The sequence below is a fragment of the Coregonus lavaretus genome, assembly GCF_964263955.1.
Source record: "Coregonus lavaretus genome assembly, chromosome: 21".
Classification (NCBI taxonomy): Eukaryota; Metazoa; Chordata; class Actinopteri; order Salmoniformes; family Salmonidae; genus Coregonus; species Coregonus lavaretus.
Genome location: NC_140008.1, coordinates 29,532,694 through 29,560,012, shown reverse-complemented (window position 1 = coordinate 29,560,012; position 27,319 = coordinate 29,532,694). Strand labels below are relative to the sequence as shown.

Genomic DNA, 27,319 nt, shown 5'->3' with positions numbered 1-27,319 from the left:
CACAGTTTATATTAATCTCTTTATTAAGGGAATGATTAGAGGAATGTGTTGTAGTGCTGATTTTACAGTTAGTAAACTATCATGGTAAACATTTCATTAGACATGACAAACGGCCTTGGAGAGGCCTGGCAGGGTCTGGAATGGTACAGTACAGGGCTCCTCACAGGCTGCAGGCCTGCAGCTTCTTGTCAGCCTGCTTCAGAGACAGCCAGGTGTTGAGCATGGAGGCCCGCAGTTTGGACCACACCATGTGGTCACTGAGCCCAAAGATCTGAGCAGCAAACTGGGCTGCAGCTTCTGGGGAGAGGACAGTGGAGCAGCCAAGACCTGCGGGAGAGAGGCACTCACAGGGTTAAGGTAAACACACAGATACATTAAAACGGGAGAATTACTGAATACACACAGCAAGAAAGACCACATGCAGGGATGAACTCACCGCTTGGCATGCGAAGGGATGACCAGATGTCCTGTGCCCCCCAGTTGGGGGTGATAGGAGGGCAGTTGATGACTGGGTAGGCGGTGTTTCCTGACATCACTGGACCAAGGCCGTTGCTTCTGCCCGCCACAGCCACAAACACAGTTGGTACTCCGTCACCTGGGAAAATACTGCACATTAGCTCATCCATACAGAAGGGTAAAATCATAACTTTCATGTTGTTTCATATTAGATAGACTTTGTTGTAATGTTAGCCAGCATACTGCACAGTTCCTCCACATACCAAGCCATTATTTTAAAAACTTTCAGAAAAAATGTACAGTATCTCACAAAAGTGAGTACACCCCTCACATTTTTGTAAATATTATAGTATATATTTTCATGTGACAACACTGAAGAAATGACACTTTGCTACAATGTAAAGTAGTGAGTGTACAGCTTGTATAACAGTGTAATTTTGCTGTCCCCTCAAAATAACTCAACACACAGCCATTCATGTCTAAACCGCTGGCAACAAAAGTGAGTACACCCCTTAGTGAAAATGTCCAAATTGGGCCCAATTAGCCATTTTCCCTCCCCGGTGTCATGTGACTCGTTAGTGTTACAAGGTCTCAGGTGTGAATGGGGAGCAGGTGTGTTAAATTTGGTGTCATCGCTCTCAACCTCCCTCATACTGGTCACTGGAAGTTCAACATGGCACCTCATGGCAAATAACTCTCTGAGGATCTGAAAAAAAGTTCATTGAGGGAACTATGAATGCCAACATGTACTGTGACAAACTGAAGCAGAGCATGATCCCCTCCTTTCGGAGACTGGGCCGCAGGGCAGTATTCCAACATGATAACGACCCCAAACACATCTCCAAGACGACCACTGCCTTGCTAAAGAAGCTGGACTGGCCAAGCATGTCTCCAGACCTAAACCCTATTGAGCATCTGTGGGGCATCCTCAAATGGAAGGTGGAGGAGTGCAAGGTCTCTAACATCCACCAGCTCCGTGATGTCGTCATGGAAGAGGACTCCAGTGGCAACCTGTGAAGCTCTGGTGAACTCCATGCCCAAGAGGGTTAAGGCAGTGCTGGAAAATGATGGTGGCCACACAAAATATTGACACTTTGGGCCCAATTTGGACATTTTCACTTAGGAGTGTACTCACTTTTGTTGCCAGCGGTTTAGACATTAATGGCTGTGTGTTGTGTTATTTTGAGGGGACAGCAAATGTACACTGTTATACAAGCTGTACACTCACTACTTTACATTGTAGCAAAGTGTCATTTATTCAGTGTTGTCACATGAAAAGATATACTCAAATATTTACAAAAATGTGAGGGGTGTACTCACTTTTGTGAGATACTGTATATACCAGAATCTTCCACTTTCAATAAACATAAGCAAGCAATGGCTTGTAAAATGCTTGAACAATCTATGTAGAGAGGTAGCTATATTCTTAGGGGCTGCCAGTAAGCTTAGGGCTAAAAGGCTTAGCTCAGCCCACCTTCGTATTCAGCTTTGATGCGAAGAGTTTCATCTGGTCCTTTGTGTGCTGAGGTGACTCTGAGGTCACAGGGGATTCCGTAGGAGCCACAGGCCTTCCTGATCTTCTCACAGTGGGCCAGGTCAGAGATGGAGCCCATCAGAACCACCACTCTGCCACTGGCCTGGGGCTCCAGCAGCCGCTAGACAAAAACACACTGCCTGTTAGCCTCTACTGAATGCCTGGGCTAAACTATTCCACAATGGGCTGTACTTGTACCGTGTCTGTATGTCATTGCATGACAGATTAGAACAAACTGGGTTAAGTTGACAGAGGTTGTGAGTATGCATATCTGAGGTTGCTAGGGTTGATCAAAGACAGAGGTCACAAAAGGTTGAGTGCTGGGATTCACCTGAGAGTCTGATAATGTCTAGGTGATAACACTGGAATGGAACACAATCAACAGACACAACCAGTTAATGTTAAACTACCCGATCCTCAATCATTACGGTATGTTGATTCAACACAAACACTAGTGCTTGTCCTCATGATAACAGATACAGCTGGTCAGCTCAGGCTCTTTTAGGCTAGAGGGCAAAAGGGCACAGGAGTAGTGGGATACACAAGGCTAGCCTACCTTCACTCTTTCAGAAACCCACTCAAAGTTCCTCTTCACCATCTGCATAGCTTCAGGAGTCACCTCCTTTAGGTCCCGGTACACCTGCAGAGGAGAGGAGAGCAAACAGGTTTACACTACAGCTAACGTGGTGGAACTCAAAATCTGAGGTGGTTAAATAATGGCAACATTAGCATTTTTCCATAAAGGGATGGCAGGATAGGAGAATTGGACAGAGCTATGCAGGAGATCACCTCACCTGCTTGTCTTTCTGCTGACTCCGATCTCCCGCTGGCCACAGCCTCCAGGAGTCATTGTCAATCACGTCAGCAAGCACAATCTCTTTAGTGCTCACATTCACGCCAAACTCAATCTGTTAAAAAAATATAAAAAAACATTCAAAAGCAATGCAGTTTTAAGGGAAGACAAATTCAAAATGCCCCAACATGACTTCCACATCTAACTAGTAGCACTGTGGTACCTCCCCTGACCAGCAGAGGGTGGCGCAGAGCCGCATACCTTCATGTCTACAAGGGTGCAGTTCTGGGTGGCCCAGGCCCTCTCCAGGACCTCAAAGATGGCAACAGTGCTGCGGTTCATGATGTCCACCTCACAGCGGCCAATGGTGAGCCCAGCCAGAGATAACTTAGTCTCCAGCAGCTGCTCCTCCGACCATTGAGGGTCATTGTTGGCGTCATCCTGAGACAAACACAAATGGTGACCAAGATTTCAGACATTGATGTAAACTGTAAAACACAGCAATATTTGAATGAAGGTGATGAGTTGATGCACCTAACTTTCAATGTTGTCACCTGAGTGGACAATGAATGTGTGCAAATCAAACTGGTAGATTGGATTACGGGAGAGGATATTTTTCTACTGGGCATGATTGGACATAGAAATATACACACACCTTGAAGAACATTTCCATTTTCAGAGGGGAGAACCTGTAGCCCTCCTTGACCCCTGGGTTCCTCTTGAGGAAGGATCCGGTGGCCACCCTCCGACAGACCCACTCGATTGGGATCATCTCACAGTGGGCCGCCACGAACGCAGTCTCCGACTGCTGCCTCACAAAGGCTGTCTTAATGCCTGAGGGATAGGGACACCACAAGGTCTTACTCAGCCATTGATGATTAAACAGATGCACTACTACACGAAGGAAGCCAATTAACAGCCAGTCATATATGCCATTGTCTTAGATGAAGGGGAGGAAACAGGGCTGGGCCACATTCTGTTTGATTAAAAGAAGGGTGTCTGAGTTGCAAGGAATTCATTTCCACGGTTAGGCTTACTCCATTTATTTTAAAATTGCTGCAACATGGAGTTATTTCTGAACAGGTAGTGTTTACTCCCGAGTGGCGCAGTGTTCTAAGGCACTGCATTGCAGTGCTAGCTGTGCCACTAGAGATCCTGGTTCGAATCCAGGCTCTGTCGTAGCTGGCCGCGACCGGGAGACCCATGGGGCGGCGCACAATTGGTCCAGGGTAGGGGAGGGAATGGCCGGCAGAGATGTAGTTCAGTTGGTTGCAACGCCAGGGTTGTGGGTTCGATTCCCACGGGGGGTATGAAAAAATAAATACAAATAATAATAATGTATTCACTAACTGTAAGTCGCTCTGGATAAGAGCATCTGCTAAATGACTAAAATGTAAAATGTTTATTAACATACTAGACTATTGTGATTTCAAGGTCAAACAGGAATGCAACATGACCTGGATACTCAGGACAGCTGGCCACTGTGGTCAGTTATGGACAGAACAGTCACTGATAATAGCTGTTTGTTTGCATTCTAGCCTGCGGACGAATCCATTCATGAATGTTGGCACACTTTACTGTCCCAGAGAAGGACAATGTATATTTCTCACAGATCCAAAAAGCTTTCAAATTGATTACAAAACAATCGGATGTTCTCGACACTTGAAAGGATGAGAGGAGGTATGGTGGAGGGCACGTCTAAACGAGTTATCACACGCACCCACACATGTATACCCAAACGAATCATCACATTTACATTTTAGTCATTCGCATTTACTAAGTTAAATCATGAATAATTGAAAACATTGTAGCCTGAAGACTCACCCGCCTCCCGCAGTAGCTTGAAAACACAACTCGTGGTTCTGTTTGCTATCGCGGCCTTGCCCTCCATCTGGTCCTTCCTCGCCGCATTCCCTGCTGTGATTTGGTCCTTGGACTGGACCAAAACATGTCCTGGCTCATCCGCGAGCTCGAAGATCTGCTTGGTCTTTCCCTCATTTAGTTTACGTCCCAGTTTCAGCTCTTCAAAAACAGAAAACGAAGACAAACAGTGAGTAACCCCCAACATTGGTTAATCGGTTTTTACAGTAGAAATCCGATTGCATCGTCACTTCAACTATCCATCTGACTTCAAATTACTTGATGCGCCGTTTTGTAACTGAACAAAAAAAGTAATAGGCCTACAAGTTCTACTTTAGTGGAAAACATACCTGATGGAGACGCCATGTTGGAAGATAATTTGCAACCCTGAAAAATAAAGCAAGCAAAAATAGATTAAATCAACACCCAAAATATCGTATTTAGAATTTTCGCAACTTCACCTGCAACCCGTAGAAAAGTCAGTACAGAAAGAGGACTGTGCACTGAGAGAGTTCGTTTTGCATGGCCTGGTTCCCCGGTTGGGCGGAGTTAGTCTATTTTAGACCAGATCAGAGTAATGAAAGCCTCACCACGTGGGGGTGGGGGAATAAACGTTCTGCTACTCATCACTACATATATCAGCGAGACAAGGGCTTATTTGTCAGAAAAGTCGTGTCTTAAAAAAAAAACGTAGTATCTCTTGAATACTTTCAAATAAATCTCAATGCACCTTTATGACACAAAAACATGGCGAATGATTGCATATCTTGGACTAGCTGACATTATCAGTCAGCCATAAAATCGATATTTTTTTGCATTTGTAAATTGTAGGCCTAGTACTTTCGCAATTTGCCACAGAGGATTCCGTCTTGTCCGGGGGCTGTCAACTCGAAGTACATTTTAGCGAGTCAATTCAAAGCAAGCATCCCTATTTTTTTGTAGCCCTGTACTAGGTTGAGCCCGTCTGTGTAGACGCTAACTAGCAAGAGGAAGCACACTCTCCCGCTAGCTCTATTGTCAACACGTGGCCAGTGTTTAAGCGTGGAAGTGCGTGCTGCGAGTGTGAAGTACACAAACTCGAGACGCTCAGGGAACTGAAGTATGAGCGAGTTCGAAGAATCTGGCATCGGAGAAGAGTGCGGAGTGTTTGGCTGTGTTGCAGCAGGAGAATGGCCAACACAACTAGAAGTTGCCCAAGTGTTAACTTTGGGACTTATAGCGCTACAGCACAGGTGAGTTGATGTTTTGTAGCTAGCACGTTTACATAGCCATCCGCTAATCACATATTCCGACTATCTTTCCCATAATTGATTATACACTGTTTTATCAAACACTCAACCCTATGGTGCAACTTTCACTGAGAAAATGCATGGTAGGGAGTGGTCAATTTCTCAAAACAACACATGGTGTGACGTCAAACGTTCCATGATCACGGCTTGCTATATTGTACATTGAAGTGTTACTTTGTTTACGGTGAAAGTATGGACATCTCGTCCTTGGATTCCAGACTAGCTCTGATACATTTCTCCAATGGAGACTCAACTCAATATCTTTAGTAAAGGCATTGTGTGCCACAACTTTCAGACTCCTATTGTATACAACAGTCAACTGGTTACAATGACGCCAAAACAATTTTTCACATTTGGACGTGATTAGGCCTACCTGTTTTTCTCGGATTGAGTCAGAGGCTGCCATGGAGCAGACTGAGTTGATCTCTATAATAGGAATGTATTGATCCTCCTCCTCTTTGTACTGTAAATCAATACTCTCAGCACAGCTGCCCCCAGTATCATGTCTTTTCACAGGTCTACGGGTATCTAAAGAAAACAACAACAATGGGTCAATACATCAGAGATTGAGTTACATTTTAGTCATTTAGCAGACGCTCTTATCCAGAGTGATTTACAGTTAGTGAATACATATATTTTTTTTTATACTGGCCCCCCGTGGGAATCAAACCCACAACCCTGGCGTTGCAAACGCCATGCTCTATCAACTGAGCTACAGTCCATGCCGGCCATTCCCTCCCCTACCCTGGACGATGCCGCCCATGAGTCTCCCGGTCGCGGCCGGCTGCGACAGAGCCTGGATTCGAACCAGGATCTCTAGTGGCACAGTTAGCACTGCGATGCAGTGCCTTAGACCACTGCGCCACTCAGGAGTTGAGGGGTTAAATGCCTTTACACGCTTTTTACTGAGTGTAGAAGTCTGTGACACATGGGCTGCGTTCACACAGGCAGCCCAATTCTGATATTTTTCCCACAAATTATTGGATCTGAAAAATATCTGATGTGAAAAGATCAGATGTGATTGGTCAAAAGACGAATTTAGTGGGGGGAAAAATCTGAATTGAGCTGCCTGTGTGAATGCTGCCATGATGTACAAAAGAGGAATCTGCCACAGATTCTTGACCTTGGTCCTCTCAAATTGATTGTGCTGATGTGCTCTGAGAGAATATTTCAAAATGTCTACAAAATAATGTGATCTATTTAGATTGACGACAGATTGTAATCTTTATCTTACTGAAAACACTATTCTACTTTTTGAACACATGAATACACAGAATCCAAATTGCAGTTTTGTAAAGGCCAATGTTTTTGCCTTTTCTCAGCAGTTTGCTTACTCCTTACCAACCCACTCTCTCATGATTTGATTAGGAGACTCATTGGCAATTCACTGGACTGACTCACTCAGTCACACCGTCCATCGTTAGTCTGTTACTGAGCCTTTGGTCACGTGTGGATTTTAAAATTAGATAGGACATTCTCGTGATGTGAGAAACATAATTGTTAAGGGAGGAGGTACAATTTAAACCTTGATCCAAAGCTTTCCTCTTCAGCTCTCTTTTTGCTGTCAGGTCCTCTTTTTTATCCATCTCAGCATTGCCTGTAAGGAACCAATAGGCATATGACAAATCACTGTTAATGCACAATATCAGAACCGCTTTTCCTCCACCAGGTTCTACTGTCTCCAACTACCAGCTTTGGGGCTGATGGGGGGTTCATTTTGAATCTGAGAAATTAGCTTATTATTGTCAACGAAATAGAGATGTGGGATATATCTGAAGATGTAATGGCTTGAGTCAGGTGTTTGCTATCTTTTATAGGGTCACCACTAAATGATTTTGAGTGACCTTAGGTTTATCTACAATGGCTATCTGAGTCACTTTATTACCTGTGTATGTTCGTTTGTCCTCATTCCTGGGGATAACCTCATAGCTTTGAGCTGTGTAAGAGTTAACTGGATGAGTCCTCTCTTCATGTCCCATTCTTGCAGTTGCTCTATCTGACATCATGAAAATGGCATCTTTGCCATCATCATTCCCCATCATGGCCGCCCCAGCCAAAATGGCGCCAGCCTCTGCTTGTTCCTCATATCCCATGGCAGGTCCACTATCTGACCTGGTCAAAATGGCATCCACCTCATCATAGAACCTCATAAGGTGGCGTGGGTCCGTGCCGTCAGCCCTGCCCCTCTGCAGGGAGCGGTACAGGTACTTGAGATTCTTGTATTTGGTGTGACACTGCTTCCAGTCGCGCTCCACCCCCTGCTGCAGTAGCCGGCAGGAGATCTGCACAAATATGTCCCTCTTCCTGGTGGAGCTCTGCAGCTGCCTGCACACGCCCTCTTCAGACCACACCTGGATCAGTGCACGCACCTCCTGGTCACTCCAGTTCCGTCCTGTATCAGACACCGTTACCACATGGAACTGCTCAGAGCTAGACTGGTCCAGTGGTGATATATGGGCTTCTAGTAGGGTGGGAGACAGAATAGTGAGTGGAGTGGGTAATGGGCATAGCTATGACATTTCAGAAGGCATTTCTATTGTAGGTTATTTGATTACGCATACCTGATTCCCTTTGATTTTGGTCTGTGTCCAGCTCGTAATCGTCACTATTGTCATCTGAAAGAGACATTGTTCTAGAACTGTAAAAAGTAGAACTAAGACTAGGCAATGTATTCCTCCAGTATCTCATCATTAATTAAAACCTCACCATCAATCTCAATGACCAGGTCTCCTTTAGGTGCTCTAGACTGTGTCTGGCCTCCCAGAGTTTCCAGCCTCCCAGCTCCCTGGTCAACTTCAGGTCCTCTCCTCTGCATATCCTGGTGCCCATCCTTACCATCAAATCCACTGTCCAGCAATATGGCCTCCATCTCGTCGAAGAACTTCATGTACCTTCCTGGGCCACTGCCACTGCTGCCTGCAGCGGCCTGGGCGCTCTTGGCCATCTTGTACTCATACTTGAGGTTCTTGTATTTTGTGCGGCATTGTTTCCAGTTGCGCACCACTCCGAAACCTCTTTGCATGCGGCGGGCCATCTCCTGGAAGATGGCCTTGTTGCGTAGTGTCCCTTTCAGACGCTGCCGGACATGGCGGTCAGACCAGACGCACAGCAGAGCCCGCACCTCCTCATCTGTCCAGTGGCGGCCCCCCTCAGGGCCCATGCATTGTGCATAGGGGAGAGCCCCATGAAGAATCTGACACGGGCCTCCTAAACGAACACAAAAACACGTACATTTTTTAAGTAATGTGAATCAAGGGATACATTTTTGATATTGTCAGTTACAGATACTAAGGTTTATTTAGGTTCAGGGTCATCCTTTTTCTTGGCTACTGGTATGTGACTCCAGTTATGTCTGAGTCAACATCTTCGTCACAAAGTAGTCTCTGAGGCTTCTTATTTAAATGAGGGATCATTTAAAGACTATGCTATTTAGCCTACTGCTGCATATACTAAACAACTTTAGATGTGATACATTTATTAGGCCTAGTCTATGAAGGTCCACTGTTTTTCTGACGTAATCAGTCGTTATCTTAACAATCCTTCACTCACAGTTAGTGTGTTGGGATGTCGCAGATAGCTTTATTTCATTCCTTCCTATAAACTTCTCCAATTGCTATTTACTGTAATTGTTTCAAAGTTTCCATATACAAATATTTTGTAAGCACTAGTATATTTCTCTCCCATTATCACACTGTTCCTCTAACTCCAAAATTACCTTCCTGCATTGTGACTAAGGAAGAGTGGGCCTCTTTCTCACTGGTCAAATCCTCTTCCTCCAAGTCACTTGGGGTCATTTGGGTGTCCATCATGGCTGCTGCCCCCTGGTTGTAGTTGGTGAATGTGCCTGGCGATTCAGCCTTCCTGGCTTGCAGTCCCAGCCTCCTGCACTGGGCCTGACACTCCCTCCAGTCCCGCAGCACGCTGAGCCCTCTCAGCTGCTCTGAGATGCATTCAAATGCGTCTCTGCTGCTCACGCCTGAATGCTGAGCTGCTCCCAGCTCCCCCCACACTGACAGAAGAGCCAGCACCTCCGCTTCCCCCCACTGCCCTGCTGCTCCTGTCTCCTCCACCTCTACCGTCTCCTCTTCACCTCCTCTTTGTCTCCCTGCTCCTCTCTCCATGTTTGAGCTGACCTGGAAACGCTTCTTTCTCTCCCAGCCCCCCTTCCTCTGCTGCCCGGTTCCCTAGGCAACCAGGCGTTTAAGCCTGAGAGGAACGCCCATGCAGCCTCACTACTGGCTTAAGCTTTGTGATGTGGGGGAGGGACGGACTGTAATCCGAGAAGCAGCTTGGCAAATCGGCTGCAGCGCAAGGCCACTCCATATAAGGCAACTCCACTGCAGATGCACACAACCCCCATTTTTTTTCTCTGGTCTACAACACTTCTCTTTTACCAAAACGGTTTAGTCTGCCCCAAGGCATTATGCATGCAGAAATGCTGGCATCAAACATGTTGCGTCAAGTAGGTTTGCCTGCAAGAGCTTAAAGGACCTCTGTGTCATTGTTGCAAGTGTTGTCACTAAAACTTTAATTCAAGCAATCTGTTTGTATTTGTTTTTGTTTACTTAGGGGTCAGGAAAGTGCTGGAATCGTCACAAGCAATGGAGTCAACCCACCAACGTACAACACCCTCAAGGTACAAATGTGTGATTTACAGAACCATTCAGTATGGAAACATGAAAGAGAAACGTCTACAATCCTACTCATTCCAGATTATGAAGATACTCAACTTGTCCTCTGATTTACACCAACATCCCGTCAGTGGCTTCAAACTATGGACAATGCTATTCCCCCCCCCCCCCCCCCCCCCCCCCCCCCAGAAAAAAAACACACAAACAACAAAACACCTTGTTAAAACCATTCAATCTGTGGGAGTTTAAGTCCTATTAGTTAACTAAAATCTCAGAAGTACAAGGAGAGAACACACTGTATAGAAATAAGACACTTGTAGCATAAAAACAGGCATGTGATATCATCACTTAAAGCTTTACTAATCACAGTTTGGCTACATTACTTTTCTTCTGAATGCACAGGATTTTAGGAGTGCAAAGTTCAGTGTGTGTGTGTGCCCTAGATGTTCCCTGTCTGGCTATATGTTAGTGTTATGATTAGCTACGTCTCTTCCCTTCTCAGGGAATGGGGTTAGTGAACAATGCCTTCCCTCCTGAGAACCTTCTGAAGCTGCGCTACGGTAACCTGGGCATTGGGCACACGCGCTACTCCACCACGGGCATCTCTGAGCTCCAGAACTGCCAGCCCTTTGTGGTGGACACACTGCACGGCAAGATCGCTGTGGCACACAACGGGGAGCTGGTCAATGCATCCGCACTGCGTAAGAAGGTGGGCCATGCTGTCATATCCACTGACTGTGTGTGTGTGATTACTGTGTGTTTTTGTATAAGCGTATATTACTGTCTGTGTGTTATGTGTATGGCAGGTGATGCGTCACGGCGTGGGCCTGTCCACCAGCTCAGACAGTGAGATCATCACCCAGCTGCTGGCTCTGACTCCACCCATGGAGGAGCTGGATACCCCTGACTGGGTGGCCAGGTCAGTTCTATGACCTTCTATTCCAATAATACCCCATCTCCTTTTACCCCCTGTAACGCTCTTCATCATCTTGATTGATTGTTTTTTCTCGCCATTGCAGGATAAAGAACCTGATGCATGAGACCCCGACATCCTACTCACTGCTGGTGATGTACACAGATGTGATCTATGCTATCCGTGACCCGTATGGAAACAGACCCCTCAGCATTGGGCGCCTCGTCCCCATTTCGAAACTCCACACTACAGGTGTTTTTGGGCCTTCCTTAGCACTGCATGGTATTTTTGTATCTTTGACTTGTGTATTTCGATGAACTAATCTATGAGCAGAGTTACTAATCTATAATCAAATATATTGTCACCCTTGCACTTTGCAATGGAGCAGAGTGTTATGTTTTCTCTTTTCAAAACTGGTTGAATAGCTATTTTTACCCTGTTTGCACCTGCAACTTACCACAGGTAAGATAAATTACACATAAATGAGAATCACTTGTCTCCAACCAAATTAATTAGAATTTTGAATAATTCAGCCCAGGCCATTTTGACTTTGAAGTGAAAAATCTCTATTTCAGTATATATTTTTTATTGTCTTGGTCCTGTGCAGTAGTAAATCAAACAAATACACGTGTGAACACTATTTTTTAAATTTCTACTTATTTTAGAAGAAATAGTGAATCGTGAAAAGGTGCCACTGCCAATATATTGACCAGAACTGTAGAAAGAGGTGGAAGAGGATGGATGATTGACAGGCCATATTCTGTCCTCTGTCAGGTGCTGGCGAGAGAGATACAGAGGGCTGGGTGGTGTCATCAGAGTCCTGCAGCTTCCAGTCCATCGGTGCCAAGTGAGCTCTCTCATCACCACGGTTAACATTCTCTTATTGCCATGGCAATGTGTGGTTCTGTGGCTCACAAGCCTCTTTCTGCTCGGTCTGGTCCTCAGGTACTACAGAGAGGTGATGCCTGGAGAGATAGTCCAGATCTCCAAACACGGTGTGAAGTCCCTAAGCATCGTCCCTCGCCCTGAGGGAGACCTCCCTGCATTCTGCATCTTTGAATATGTTTACTTTGCCAGACCAGACTCCATATTTGAAGGTAGGCATATTTAGAAGTTGTCCTAGCTAATAACACTAAAACTAAGTAGTACTAAATCGGTTCGAGTAGTGAAAAGTTTGGCTGGGAGATTACGGCACATTACTTGCTTTTGACCTGATGCCAGAGCAGCTATAGTTTCTTCAGTGTTTCCTCCTGGTGTTGCAGGTCAGATGGTGTACACAGTGAGGCAGCGCTGTGGACGCCAGCTGGCCATTGAGGCCCCTACAGAGGCAGACGTGGTCAGCACTGTGCCCGAGTCTGCTACACCGGCTGCACTGGGATATGCACAACAGGTGAGGCAGCATGGTAAAACACACTGATCAGGTCTTCTACTTCTTCTGTCAGTGTTTTCCATGAGGATTTCTAATGTTGTCGCCTATATGACGTTTGATAAGTTGCATGTCTAGACTATTCTTTCATATTATTTTATGCTGGGCATGTGCTCCTCTTGGGCTTCAGTCTGTTCTCTTCTGTTCCGTCTCTGCAGTCGGGACTGCCGTACGTGGAGGTTCTGTGTAAGAATCGATATGTTGGGAGAACGTTTATTCAACCAAACACACGCCTCAGGCAGTTGGGGGTGGCCAAGAAATTTGGGGCACTGACAGACAACTTTACAGGCAAGCGAGTGGTGCTTGTTGATGACTCCATCGTCAGGGGCAACACCATCTCCCCCATAATAAAGCTCTTAAAGGAAGCAGGAGCCACAGAGGTGAGTGGCCCAGAGTTGATCATTATCAGTCCTCTTTATATCAATTATACTGCAGGTAATCGCTCTTGCCTCTTTATAATGGTTGATTACTATACTAAGTCTGGTCTTGCGTTGTCTGTAATGACCACTCATTTTGGTTGCTGACCTCCCTCCTATAGGTCCACATCCGTGTTGCCTCGCCACCCATCAGGTTCCCATGCTACATGGGCATCAATATCCCCACAAAAGAGGAGCTCATCGCTAACAGGCCAGAGTTTGAGGACATTGCTGGCTACATTGGTGAGATTTGGAACGCTTATTGTTAGAAGGCTACAAAGGTCATGTTTTTTGTTTTTGAGGGTAGTGTCCTCTAGATGCACATTTTGAACTGTGACTTAGAGACATGGTTGGCTAACATCAATTTGATTTCTGTTGATGTGTGTGGTGGTCCATACTGTAAAATGTGTTCTGTAGGTGCAACCAGTGTGAGGTATCTGTCGGTTGAGGGCCTGTTGTCAGCGGTGCAGGGGGGAATCCCCTCCCTCCAGGAGAAGGATGAGAGGATCAACACCAATGCCAGCAGGAGAGTGGGCCACTGCACCGCCTGCCTCACAGGCAAATACCCTGTGGAACTGGAGTGGTGACCGCAACCTCACCACTACCTGACCCTTCCCTACAGGTCATCAGAAACAATTGAAGCTGGCTGTGCTACAGCAGTGCCATAGATGACCACAACCAAACCTTTCTCTTGATCACACTACTACTGTTTATTGTACTTAATCATTTGGGGGCATTAATGCTGCCACTCTGGCAACACAATAACCTTATGCATGTCAATGTATTACATTTGAACCCAGCCTTTTCTTTCCACATAAGGTTACATTCTATTGTTACTGAAAACCAACATTTTGTGAGGTGAAAGCAGCTGTGTTCCAAGCCCTTTATCTCATTGGGAGAGAAGTTACAAGTTGCCTTATCAGCTGTAAGACGCACAAGACGTGAAGTGGAAACAACTTGCCTTCAATTCAAATAGCCGAAAACCTTTTAAATAGGTATGCATTTGTATTTTCCGTAAATGCTATGTTTAAAGTAGTTGAATCCTTTTGGTCGCTCTTATTTAGACTATGTACTTTACAGGACGAATAGTGATCAGATTGTTCCTTTCCCAGAACATTTATTTTCTGTTGATCATAAGATTTTCCCTACTGTGATAAACATTCCATAAATATGTAAGAAAATGAAAGCAATTAAGTGATAAAATAAACACGTACAGCCAAAAGGTTTTGAAACAATGTATTTTATTACAATTAAGTCATTCAGTATGTATATTATGCATTCATCCATTCAAAAACAGCTATTATCCCAAGGGGGCACAAAAAAAAGTATGTATATATATGAAATTCACCCAATATTTTAAAAAAGACCTTGTGGGAACATTGTAACATGAGTTAGTTAGTGGGGCGGCAGGTAGCTTAGTGGTTAAGAGCGTTGTGCCAGTAACCGAAAGGTCGCTGGTTCTAATCCCCGAGCCAACTAGGTGAAAAATCTGTCGATGTGCCCTTGAGCAAGGCACTTAACCCTAATTGCTCCTGTAAGTCGCTCTGGATAAGAGCGTCTGCTAAATGACGTAAATGTAATTAGTAATTGGAACATCAGAACTGTTTAAAAGCAGAGATATAAAACAGCAACAGATTTTTTTCAACATTCAGGCATATGAACCACAGGTAGAGGAGCAGGACAGAAGGTAGAGGAGCAGGACAGAACAGCCTTTCTGTGGGTTGACATCATTTATACAGAAGCCGTCTCCTTGAGAAACTGGGGAAAGAAGGGAGGCTGGTTAACATGAGAAAAACAAAATGCATCTTCTATGAAAGATTTCAACAACAATGCAGAACAGACTGGATAAGGTCATGGTTACCTTGGCGAACAACCACATTGGCACTCTGCCTTGACAGGTGACTTTCCTGACGGGAGAAATAGTCTCATCAGAACTAAATACAAATTCACTGCTAAGTGGTCAAAGTTCAGACAATTTAATTTTCCCTGAGAAACAAAGCAGAAACAAACCTTGATGAATCCCAACAAATCGGTTGTATTTCCCTCTCTAGACAGGAGACAGGACCGCAATGTTACAAAATACAAGGAAACAAAATACTGCAGTGTTCTAAAAGTGTTTTTGTTGTCCTGTATGTACATTGTTTCTGTGGAAGACCCTTACACAAGCAGGAGAGGGCTGATCAACATGCAGGCCGGACCAGGATCCTGCAGCTTTTTTGACTGCTGCGTCAGATGAGTGGTGTTGGTGATGGGGGCTGTGGTGGGTCTGAGACAGGCTGGCCTTGAGTGGGCTCCAGGTGTGGGAGTCACAGGAGATGTCCCTCTGGATGGAGGACAAATTGCTGTCTGAGCGATTTTGGCGCCTGATCATTTCTATCCTCTGGCGAAGGGATCCTGGTGAGTACACGCAGGAGTTGTCTCTGAAGCGTTTGGACTCTGGGGACTGTTCCTGGACCAGCTCCCTGCGACGCTTCCTCATGACAGAGTGGTGAGGAGACAGGGCCAGGGCAGCCAGAGCAGAGGAGGAGGGGCCTCTGGTGGTCTCTGCTCTCCTCTCACACATGCGACAGGAGGGGACGGATTTGCCCTGACAGACAAGCTTGTGGTAGAGCTTCTGGAAGTCCTTATCGATCTGCTTAGTGGAGTTCCTTAAGAGACTGATGGATGGGGAGAATGAATCCAGGGAATAGTGTCGCTGGAGCTTTGGCCGACCTGCCCCAGTGGTAGACTCCTGATGGGGGGATCGAGATGAGTGGAGTTTCAGCTGGGAGGGACTACAGGCGTCCAGGTGGTGGAGCTTCCTGGGTGACATCAGAGGCCTCTGAAAAGAGGAGGGTAAAAATGTAGGGGAAGATCTGGGTTCCACCATCACCTTGTTTCTCTGATGATATCCAGCAACGCCTGACTTGAGGCTTCTATGGTGGGCGTTAGGAGATGCATGCTGGCCTTCCCAGCTCATCAGTCTGTCTCTGTAGGGACTCTGTGCTGCTGAGGAGCAGTAGACTGACCTCTCTGTGTCTGAAGACATGTCCATACTGACCACAGGGCGTACTGCTGTGAAAAACCTCTGACTGGGGACTGTGGGGCGGGCACACCTCAGAGGTGGGCTGCTCAACCCTCCTGCTGTGGAGGGGCCTTCAGATCTGGCAGGACTGAAGACAAGGGTAGTATACCTAACCCTGGTGGGTGGGGAAGAGGACATGGACACTGTGAAGGTTTGGTTTAGGGGGGCCTCATTTGGCTCAGGGCTCTCCTGTAGGGAGGAGGCTGCAGAGGAGGGAGCGGAGGAGACTGCAGAGGAGGGAGGGGAGGAGACTGAAGAGGAGGGAGCGGAGGAGGGAGCAGAGACAGGGGAGGAGGCAGGACTGGAGCCTGCAGAGGAAGGACAAGAGGAGAAGTCCATCAGTAGAAAAGGGCGGGATGGTTGTCTGTCCCCTGAATCTGTCCCCTTACTCGGTGACTGGCTCTCTGCTGGCCACTCCTGGAGGTTGACCTTGGTCTGTGGAGGAGGATGGGTGCTGGTTGTCCTTTTGAGGTTAAACTTTGGACTCTTGGGGTTACTCACATTCGTAGAGGTGTTCTGAGAAGTTTGGAGTATGGATTGGCCATTGTTGAGGGCAGTCTTTCTGTGAGCTGGTCTCAGGGTGCTGTTGAAGGTGCGGTTATTGAGGTTTCTGTTAGACGACCACCTGAGTCTGTGGTACCTCCTCAGCACCCCTACAGCCGCGTCGGACATATGCTGGCGCCGCCAGGCCTCTCCTATCTGACTGAGCATGCTGGGATACAGCTCCTGTAGAGTGCTACGTTGACTGCTCAGAGAGCGCTCCAGCTCCTCATCCTGCTCCTCTGGCGCCCCCCACAGGCTACTTCTAGTCCCATTCAGCTTTGAATTATCCACCCCTGATGGAGGCAATATAAATCAAATTTATTCATCAGAAATGTCTAAATGATAATGAAAAATAGTGCTGCAGTTGTATTTCATGTTAAAATGCTCAATATAGTATACATTCATAAGTCACTAGGGTTTATGTCGAAATAATTAACTTACAGTGGCTGTTCTCTGCAGCCTGCTGCATAACAGAATCATTACTGGGGACAGTGACAGCACTCGCATCTACAGCACCCTCATCTACACAATCATTGTTGGCATCATCCTGGTGGTATGAGATGTCCATCTGTTGAAAAACATGAGAAGTACAGTAAGATTATTTTTTTTGCCATGGGGTTTTGTACTGTGTATTTAAATACACTGCTCAAAAAAATAAAGGGAACATTTAAACAACACAATGTAACTCCAAGTCAATCACACTTCTGTGAAATCAAACTGTCCACTTAGGAAGCAACACTGATTTACAATACATTTCACATGCTGTTGTGCAAATGGAATAGACAACAGGTGGAAATTATAGGCAATTAGCAAGACACACCCAATAAAGGACTGGTTTTGCAGGTGGTGACCACAGACCACTTCTCAGTTCCTATGCTTCCTGGCTGATGTTTTGGTCACTTTTGAATGCTGGCGGTGCTTTCACTCTAGTGGTAGCATGAGACGGAGTCTACAACCCACACAAGTGGCTCAGGTAGTGCAGCTCATCCAGGATGGCACATCAATGCGAGCTGTGGCAAGAAGGTTTGCGGTGTCTGTCAGCGTAGTGTCCAGAGCATGGAGGCGCTACCAGGAGACAGGCCAGTACATCAGGAGACGTGGAGGAGGCCGTAGGAGGGCAACAACCCAGCAGCAGGACTGCTACCTCCGCCTTTGTGCAAGGAGGAGCAGGAGGAGCACTGCCAGAGCCCTGCAAAATGAACTCCAGCAGGCCACAAATGTGCATGTGTCTGCTCAAACGGTCAGAAACAGACTCCATGAGGGTGGTATGAGGGCCCGACGTCCACAGGTGGGGGTTGTGCTTACAGCCCAACACCGTGCAGGACGTTTGGCATTTGCCAGAGAACACCAAGATTGGCAAATTCGCCACTGGCGCCCTGTGCTCTTCACAGATGAAAGCAGGTTCACACTGAGCACGTGACAGAGTCTGGAGACGCCGTGGAGAACGTTCTGCTGCCTGCAACATCCTCCAGCATGACCGGTTTGGCGGTGGGTCAGTCATGGTGTGGGATGGCATTTCTTTGGGGGGGCCGCACAGCCCTCCATGTGCTCGCCAGAGGTAGCCTGACTGCCATTAGGTACCGAGATGAGATCCTCAGACCCCTTGTGAGACCATATGCTGGTGCGGTTGGCCCTGGGTTCCTCCTAATGCAAGACAATGCTAGACCTCATGTGGCTGGAGTGTGTCAGCAGTTCCTGCAAGAGGAAGGCATTGATGCTATGGACTGGCCCGCCCGTTCCCCAGACCTGAATCCAATTGAGCACATCTGGGACATCATGTCTCGCTCCATCCACCAATGCCACGTTGCACCACAGACTGTCCAGGAGTTGGCGGATGCTTTAGTCCAGGTCTGGGAGGAGATCCCTCAGGAGACCATCCGCCACCTCATCAGGAGCATGCCCAGGCGTTGTAGGGAGGTCATACAGGCACGTGGAGGCCACACACACTACTGAGCCTCATTCTGACTTGTTTTAAGGACATTACATCAAAGTTGGATCAGCCTGTAGTGTGGTTTTCCACTTTAATTTTGAGGGTGACTCCAAATCCAGACCTCCATGGGTTGATACATTTGATTTCCATTGATAATTTGTGTGATTTTGTTGTCAGCACATTCAACTATGTAAAGAAAAAAGTATTTAATAAGATTATTTCATTCATTCAGATCTAGGATGTGTTATTTTAGTGTTCCCTTAATTTTTTTGAGCAGTGTACTATTCTCGACATAGCTCATTCTATTATTTCTACTACTATAACATTGCATTTTAGTTACACTTCTTATACACACCACATATGTATTTATATACTGGATTCTTGACATATCTGGATTACTGTTATAGTGCTATTTGGGTTAATTGGATTCATTCTGACGTTTCAAGATTTTTGATGTATTGATTATTTGCTTACTTGTTGACATTTTACTGCATTGTTAGGAGCTAGTAACATAAGCATTTTGTGGCACCCGCTATAACATCTGCTAAACGGTCCGCAACCAACAGACTGATTTGATGCTATAGTAATGTGGACCGTTAACATCTGGTTGGACTCTAGTCTCCAAACAGACAGATCTGTTCTGCCCACATTCAGTTGTCTTCATGTGTATGTCATTACTCAGTAGATTGGGAGAACTCCAATTAGATTAAGTAAAAGTAATTTACCTTGAAGTCTCTAGTGGTGTCATGTGGCCTGTGTATTTCTGAAATATCTGAAATAACAAAATATATAACAATATACATTTAGATCAATTTAACAATTAAGTGCAAGTGCACATCTTACAGAGAAACAATGTGTTGTAGTTCCCTACCTCCTAGTGACAGCTCTTCCAGGCCAGCATCACTCTAAAGAGAAGGTGGATTAAGAGGTGCGAGTGTAATCGAGAAAAATAAGAGATTCCTCCGAAAAATGTAAAAAGTCAACAAACAGAAAATGTACAAAGTGGGTCTAAAATAATTAGCTACAGATAACATACAAACCTTTGACAATCTCAGTTTTGACAGCTCCAACTCTGACTTGAACATGCATCGGCTCACCTCTTCTCCATCCAATGACAGGATACATGAAAAAACAAGAAACATCAGGACATGGAGCCAATTCTTTTGAGTCCTGAAGGTTTACCCATAAACATAAAACTGGCTACTTGTTGTTGACAAGACTAAACAATTATTCTTCAAGCACTGAAAAGCAGATCATGCGTGTGAAGGTCCACAGTGCAACCATAAATAGACTTTTGTTTACCTTTGGGTGTTATGTCCTCCAGATTCACCTCAGTCCCATCGTCATGCAGCTTTGAATACTGTTGAGTAAGAAAGAGTAAATACAGGCACATTCGGATGTTTAATCTCTGGTACATGCCTAGTTCATCTCTTGCACATCTATCATTCCAGTGTTAATACTAATTGTAATTATTTTGCACTATAGCCTATTTATTGCCTTACCTCCATAACTTTCTACATTTGCACACACTGTATATATATTTATTTCTGTTGTATTTTTGACTTTGTTTTGTTTTACCCCATATGTAACTCTGTGTTGTTGTTTTTATCGCACTGCTTTGCTTTATCTTGGCCAGGTCGCAGAAAAAACTGGTTTACCTGGTTAAATAAAAAAATTAAATAAATAAAAAAGTAGTACTGAGTGACATTGAGGAGGTGTGTGCATTGTTGGTGCATTTCGTCCCGTGGCCACAAGGGGAACGTTGGTGAGAAAGACTAGCTACTACCAAAGAGAGTCGCTAAATACGGTTTGAAAACTGCGCCTCTGCTCTGTGCTGCTACTACTAGCTCGTTGGCTAACACCAAAGAGGGTGTCTTTGCTAACATTGATTATCTTACAAAATCGTCAGAAGAATACTGTCTACAAAGTTAGCAAGTTTCTAGTTACCGTCACGGCAGAGTTGCAAGTTAGCCAACTAACGTTAGCAAGCTAGCCAACGTTAGCTAAACTAGCTAACGTTAGCTAGCTACCAGTCCATTTTCCACCTACCTTCTGAACGATTCGCTCCAGATTATCAGTGTAAATCTTGGCATTGCTCTGAAGCTTATTTTTGACGAAGTCGTCCATGTTGTCAGACAAAAGTCTTTATCAATTAAAACACTAAAATGAAAGCCTTTTTATTCCCCTCATGTGTTTGCTTCTCTCCGGGTCAAGGGTTCTGACCTGAGTACAGCTACGACCGAAAGTAGCGTTTTCGTAGCACGTTACAATAATTTACACAGCAGGTTAGGAGACAGGTTAATGTTAGGAAAATGTTTAGGTTTTAGAGTTAGCTAAATTGCTCTCCTAACCTGCTACAAAAAGTCACTTCCGGTAGCTGTACTCCATCTTGTCACGAGCGCGACAAAATAATGAAATATGATTGGATAATTCGCTATGAGACGCATTTTTTTTCCTACATGCTGGTATGTCATCTTCATGCGACAAAACATCTACCAGTCAGCAACAAAATCAGTACTTCTTTAAAGTATCTATGTAATATGAATTTGATAGTGAATATTTTACATTTTCCGTGTTCCCCGTGAGATGGCAACGAAAACGCTACAAGACATGGTGCTCGCAGCCGCCTCTTTGCATAGTGGCAAAATAGCTGTCACATTTGACAGGGGGATAACAGAAGGAGGTCCTGTGTTGCTTTATTACAACGAACTTGTTGCTCTTGGAAAGGAATTAACACTTATTCTACAGATACAGTGTGTGCAAAATACAAGCGCAATTGCATTATATTGTCAGCCAGATGTCAATCTTCCAGTGTGGATTCTGGGGTAAGTTTATTATTAGAAATCAAAGCTATCTTATTTGGGATATTCACTCAGTATTCAGAGAGCAATTGTCTGTTTATACAATAGATGATCTGGAACAGCACCATCCAATTAGACCAAATTAGCCCCATCTCTTTTAATGGGGTGCAGATAACTAATGACTCTCAACTGGGGGTCCATCCATTTGATCAGCTGTTGCATACCATAGATTAGTATTACCCAAGTCTGCTGTAAATTCTAGGCTTGGACTACTGTAAACACAGCTCTCAAGGTGATCCTCTGTCTGTCAGCATCCTCCAGTTACCTGCTGCATATGTACCACTGGACCCAGACGCCCCAGCACTCTTGTCTGCCCGTGTCATGAAGCGGTGTGGGCTGAGGTACTGTGTTCTACAGAGTGACCTGTTGCAGGTAAAAGAGTGGACTTCACGGAACATTATGAGAGTGGTTTATATTATGAGAGTGGTTTATATTATAATTATGATCCTCTGTAGCTCAATTGGTAGAGCATGGCGCTTGTAACGCCAGGGTAGTGGGTTCGATCCCCGGGACCACCCATACGTAAAATTGTATGCACACATGACTGTAAGTCGCTTTGGATAAAAGCGTCTGCTAAATGGCATATTATATTATATTATAACTGTGGCTTAAAATTATGATTACTTAATAATTAGTACTAATTAGGTTTCACCTTCTGGCTATTTTACTCTATCTTTCTCTCTCTTTCCCTAGCAATTCCAGATGGCATTTTCCAACCTCATGTCTATAGAGGTGTGTGCAGTGTGGTCTGCTCACAACCTAACCCTCGTACTAGTACAGCATAGACCAACTGCAGCCCCCAAAGAGGAGCCGAATGCTGATATTTTTACTCCTGCTGCAGTGCCAGAGAGTGCCGGCCAGGGGGCACTGGCGTATATATTACACACATCTGGAACAACAGGGCTTCCCAAGACTGTGAGGGTACCACACAAGTGTATAGTGCCCAATATACTGCACCTCCGGTATGTCCCTTTGGTTGCATTGGTGTCATGCATGTATTCTTGTATCGCAATGTCCATATCACTGGTTATATTGAAAGTCAAGAATGTAATTTAATGTTGTTTGTTAAACAGCATTCTGTCTTTATCTCTTCAGATCTCTGTTTCAGATGACACCAGATGATGTGGTGTTCCTGGCCTCTCCCCTGACTTTTGACCCTTCAGTGGTGGAGATATTTTTGGCGTTGTCATCAGGGGCACGTCTCCTCATCGTCCCCACTGTGATTAAGAGAATGCCCAACAGACTGGCTCATGTGCTGTTTAAGAAACACAAGACGACCGTCTTACAGGTAAATATGACAGTGGGATGAGAGTAACTTATCAAGCCTTTTGTTGCTGTTGTTGCATGTGCTGATTTTGTGTCTCCCTCAGGTGACTCCCACTCTGCTTGGGCGTTTTGGCAGGCGTGTCCTACAGGAAGAAGTCCTCTCTGCTGGCTCTTCTCTGCGTGTGTTAGCCCTAGGGGGTGAAGCCTGTCCCTCCCTAGCCCTGCTCCGTAGCTGGAGGCAGCAGGGAAACTGCACTCACATCTACAACATCTATGGCATCACTGAGGTATCCTGCTGGGCCTGCTGCTACCACTTACCAGAGAGCCTCCTGCAGTCTACTGATGTGTGAGTGACCGCTGAACCCTAAAACCCTGAGTATGGCATCCAACTGCTGCCTAAACCAGCACCTCAATTTATGAACCTTTTATCTCTGCACACTGGACATATAATTGATTTTACTCTGATATTGTTTACCGGTATGTATATCTCACAGGACTGAATCCTCTTTGCCGCTGGGTCCTCCTCTGATGGAGACCACCGTGGAGCTAAGAGATGAGGATGGCTGCGTCATCACTCAGGGGGAAGGACAGGTGTTTATAGGTGGGATGGACAGGGTGTGCCTTCTAGACGATGAGGTGACTGTTGCTCCTGGTACAATGCGGTCTACAGGAGACTGGGTGCAGATTAGAGACACACATCTTTACTACCTCGGGAGGCGGGACCGACTGGTCAAACGCCATGGACAGCGGCTGCATCTGGACACCTTACAGCAAGTCAGTACCATTTCAGACAGCATGTCATGTCAAGCTCATATCACCAATTTTCCTGTGGTATCCCCACTTCCATTAATTGATCTTTCAGTCCTCCATATCCCCCTTCAGGTTGTAATGAGTCTACCCCAGGTGGAGGCCTGTGCTGTGGGTCTGTATGAGGGGTCTCGGCTGGTGGCCTTTGTCGTAGTCTGCTCTACGTCTGGAGAACAAAATGCAACCCATACCCCCTCCCCCGTAGAGCACCAGGTAGAGCATCGTGAAGAGACTGCACCCTCAACTAGAAGCCTACAGAAGGCCATCCTACACAGGTTGTCTCAGCTCCTACCCAGTCACAGTGTTCCAGACACACTAGTCCTGGTCCCGGCCCTACCACTATCCTCACATGGTGAGTGACACTGTCCTCTGTAGCTGAACATCGCTAGACTCTACTGTAAATGCTGCATTCTAAACATTTTCTATCAGGATTTACCGTTCATTTTTGACCATGGCAGTATCTGGAGTCTGGTGTAAATTAAACGTTGTTTCTTCAGGGAAAGTGTCTATGGGTGAACTTATGAAGATCTACCAGAGACAGAGAGCAGGTTCAGAGTCCCATAGTGCACTGGGGGACATGGAGACACTGAGAGAGACACTCCAGTCTCTGTGGAGGGTACAGACAAGCCATTATATTGTTTTATTATTGTCACATACAAGTCAGTATCCCTTTTACATCGAGTTTACATATTTGTACATGTATATTTGTGTATGTCAGGAGACTTTAGGTCTGACGGAGGATGAAGCCATCCAGGAGGACTCCAACTTCCTGTTTAGTGGAGGCGATTCCCTGCAGGCCCTGCGTCTCTGTGATGACATCACCACCGCCGTAGAAGTGACCTCATCAGGGCTTCTGGAGGTTATCCTGGACGGATCCTTCTCACAAGTACTGTGCCATGTTGCCACAGCAACACTGACTCTCCCATCTGAGCACAGCTGGACATCCCATCCTGTGGCCATGAAACGCCCAGCAGACCCTCTCTCCTCAGCACAGCCCAAGAGACAGCATACAGACCCCTACTCTACAACAACTGCAGAATGGCCTCTGGGAGTTGTAGTTTCTTCTATGAGGAAGGCTGTAAGATGTACAGTGTTAAGGAGAGCAGGGGAGGTTGTAGAGATGGGTCAGCCAGACTCTTTGAGGACCAATGAAAACTCCCACTCAGACTCAGAGGGACCAATCAAAAGACCAAGAAATACACAGGAAAAAGGAGCCAATGAGAGTACAGAATCCAACCACTCCCAGACATTTGGATCCAATAAGAGGACAGAACACAACCATTCCAAGGCAGTGGAAACCAATGAGCCCAGTGCTAGCAGTGTTACCCCTCCCCCAGGTCTGGGGCTGAGGGTGAGCTGGGAGTCAGACACAGGGAGGTGTGTAGACGCCTCTCCAGTCCTGCTGGTCCAGAGAGGAGCGGACGGGGCCTCAGGAGGCCCCAGGGCCACAGTGTTCATTGGCTCCCACTCCCACAGGATGCAGGCCCTGGACCTGACCACCGGGGGGCTGCTGTGGGAGAGGGTCTTGGGGGACAGGATCGAGTCCTCCTCTGCTGTGTCCCGATGTGGAAGACTCGTCGTGGTTGGTCAGTATCCACATAAAGTATCCGTTTTTTGGTTATGTTAAATTGTTTAGTCTATTCTACAGTGTATTTTGAGGGTCTATGTTGTGTGTTTATTCTCAGGGTGCTATGATGGTGGTGTGTATTTCCTGTGTGTGGAGTCTGGGGAGACGCAGTGGGTGTTTGAGACAGGAGACATAGTGAAGAGCTGTCCTACTGTGGACCCCCTCACAGGCCTAGTGATGGTGGGGTCGCATGATGGCCACATCTATGCCCTTGACCCACAGGTGTGTGTCTGTGTATGTGCATACCTTTCTTTCTAGTGTAAATCTTGCATCACATGCTCAATACTGTATAATTATGTGTTTTTGTGTGTATTCTAGGTTCAGCAGTGTGTGTGGAAGCATCACTGTGGGTGTGGGGCGGTGTTCTCCTCACCCTGTCTCCACCCCTCTCTCAGGCAGCTGTATGTGGCCACCCTCGGAGGACACCTCCTCTGTCTCAATCCTGTGAGTGTCCATGCCTCCTTGCCTGCACAAATCACACTTAGTAGTAATACATGCACTTGTTAACTGACATGGCTCAGAAGCACTAGCACTGTTTGAGTGAGGACAACCGACTGACTCAATGTTCTTCTGTTAGGACACTGGTACTGTCCTGTGGACATATTCCAGGAAGACTCCATTTTTCTCCTCCCCAAACTGCTCCTCAGGTCACATCATCATCGGCTCTGTGGATGGAAACATCTGCTGCTTCAGCCACACAGGGGAAATGGTGAGAGGAAGAACTGGCACTAAGATAATGTCAGTTTAGCCTTCTCTTTATCATCTTCACCAAGTAACCATTGATAATATTTCTCACTAAAGTGTTTCATCTGTGTTAATACTGTGTGCTTTCTGCAGCTCTGGCAGTATGTGACCGATGGACCGGTCTTCTCATCCCCCTGCATCACACCAGACAAGCAGAGGGTTGTGTGTGGGTCACATGACGGGTGTGTGTACTGTCTGAACTGTACTGACGGCTCATTGGTGTGGCGCTATCAGACCCCCAGCAGGGTGTACTCCAGCCCCTGTGTGTTTGAGGTGTTAGCCTGGGGTATGGAGGGTACACTGGTGGTCCTGGCCTCCACAGACGGGACCCTGTGCGTTCTGGACGGAGAGGATGGGACCCTGAAAGCCTCTCTCTCTCTGCTTGGGGAGCTGTTCTCCTCTCCTGTGGTGTGGGAGCGCTCCGTGGTGGTGGGATGTCGCAATGACTTTGTGTATTGTGTGGCGCTGACAGGGGAGCTGAAATAGATTCCTGAGATGAGATATGATATCGTGTTTTTGTACAGTCTTATAATATTAAAGAATAACATGGGAAACATGTGTGTAAGTGTTGACACTCATTTGAAGGAGGAATATGACTCAAGGCTTTGAGTTCAGACAGTATTTAATTCATAACATTTGCGTCTCTTTAAGATGTTCTCATGAATACCCTTTAAGTGGGACAAAAAAGTGCAATTATTACCAAACAATTTTGTTACATACAACACTGTGTACACTACACTATTGCACACAACCAAAGTTAAACAAAAATGCCAAAGTGACTGAGCCTTAGGGGCCTCTTTTTGACCAACGTCCTGGTAAAACCGCCTCGAACAACATACATACAGCTCTTTACATTGAGTAGAGAGCAAGGTAGTGATGGGAGAAATATCCATAGGATGTCCGTCATCAACAGACAGCCCAGCAGATGTTCTCAGAGCAAGGCTGGTTGGTTCACATGACATTGAGGAAAATGAAGAGGATGTGATATAGCTTTAGCTTATCCCAAGATGGGATTCACAGAATGTGACTTTCCAAATGCTGGAGGAGAATGTAAAGGCCTTATTATAGATCATCACATTAGTGGTGACTCGAGCACAAGGGAGAATGTATGTTACAGCAGGTAGTTTCTCTTTCCATAGCAAAGCAAAATACAGGACAC

At 45.9% G+C, this 27,319-nt stretch overlaps 4 protein-coding genes across 6 annotated transcripts; 2 read left to right on the top strand and 2 right to left on the bottom strand.

The window, feature by feature from the left end:
• On the bottom strand, window positions 1–10,053 carry LOC311148487 (multifunctional protein ADE2-like; the record flags this gene model as incomplete). Of its 3 annotated transcripts, XM_084185463.1 has the most annotated exons (15): window positions 1–327; window positions 437–595; window positions 1,931–2,111; window positions 2,547–2,630; window positions 2,785–2,898; window positions 3,045–3,224; window positions 3,439–3,617; window positions 4,608–4,805; window positions 4,994–5,030; window positions 6,306–6,460; window positions 7,458–7,529; window positions 7,818–8,393; window positions 8,494–8,547; window positions 8,639–9,139; window positions 9,648–10,053. In XM_084185463.1, the coding sequence occupies 15 exons, from the start codon at window positions 10,051–10,053 to the stop codon at window positions 161–163; spliced, it is 3,063 nt and encodes a 1,020-aa protein (XP_084041589.1). In that variant the 3' UTR covers window positions 1–160. The 3 variants fall into 3 exon arrangements, with proteins under 3 accessions (XP_084041589.1, XP_084041591.1, XP_084041590.1); XM_084185465.1 differs by lacking the exons at window positions 6,306–6,460; window positions 7,458–7,529; window positions 7,818–8,393; ... (1 more) ...; window positions 8,639–9,139; window positions 9,648–10,053 and adding an exon at window positions 5,484–5,569; XM_084185464.1 differs by lacking the exons at window positions 6,306–6,460; window positions 7,458–7,529; window positions 7,818–8,393; ... (1 more) ...; window positions 8,639–9,139; window positions 9,648–10,053 and adding an exon at window positions 5,105–5,162.
• LOC311148495 (amidophosphoribosyltransferase-like) lies at window positions 5,739–14,547 on the top strand. Its single transcript, XM_084185476.1, has 11 exons — window positions 5,739–5,875; window positions 10,502–10,568; window positions 11,066–11,272; window positions 11,370–11,482; window positions 11,583–11,728; window positions 12,251–12,323; window positions 12,422–12,573; window positions 12,739–12,866; window positions 13,061–13,282; window positions 13,441–13,561; window positions 13,736–14,547. The coding sequence occupies exons 1-11, from the start codon at window positions 5,745–5,747 to the stop codon at window positions 13,903–13,905; spliced, it is 1,530 nt and encodes a 509-aa protein (XP_084041602.1). The 5' UTR covers window positions 5,739–5,744; the 3' UTR covers window positions 13,906–14,547.
• LOC311148491 (uncharacterized protein) lies at window positions 14,541–21,240 on the bottom strand. Its single transcript, XM_084185471.1, has 10 exons — window positions 20,905–21,240; window positions 20,158–20,215; window positions 19,896–19,954; window positions 19,727–19,760; window positions 19,581–19,627; window positions 17,367–17,493; window positions 15,480–17,218; window positions 15,329–15,365; window positions 15,180–15,225; window positions 14,541–15,076 (listed from the first exon to the last, which is right to left on the bottom strand). Exons 1-10 carry the CDS (start codon window positions 20,980–20,982, stop codon window positions 15,046–15,048), a joined length of 2,256 nt encoding a protein of 751 aa, XP_084041597.1. The 5' UTR covers window positions 20,983–21,240; the 3' UTR covers window positions 14,541–15,045.
• Window positions 21,241–21,327: 87 nt separating this feature from the next.
• Window positions 21,328–26,711, top strand: aasdh (aminoadipate-semialdehyde dehydrogenase). The gene is made up of 13 exons (XM_084185461.1): window positions 21,328–21,680; window positions 21,968–22,088; window positions 22,410–22,678; window positions 22,812–23,004; window positions 23,087–23,328; window positions 23,477–23,756; window positions 23,865–24,141; window positions 24,287–24,405; window positions 24,508–25,375; window positions 25,475–25,638; window positions 25,735–25,860; window positions 25,994–26,125; window positions 26,254–26,711. The coding sequence occupies exons 1-13, from the start codon at window positions 21,442–21,444 to the stop codon at window positions 26,644–26,646; spliced, it is 3,423 nt and encodes a 1,140-aa protein (XP_084041587.1). The 5' UTR covers window positions 21,328–21,441; the 3' UTR covers window positions 26,647–26,711.
• Window positions 26,712–27,319: the final 608 nt, after the last annotated feature.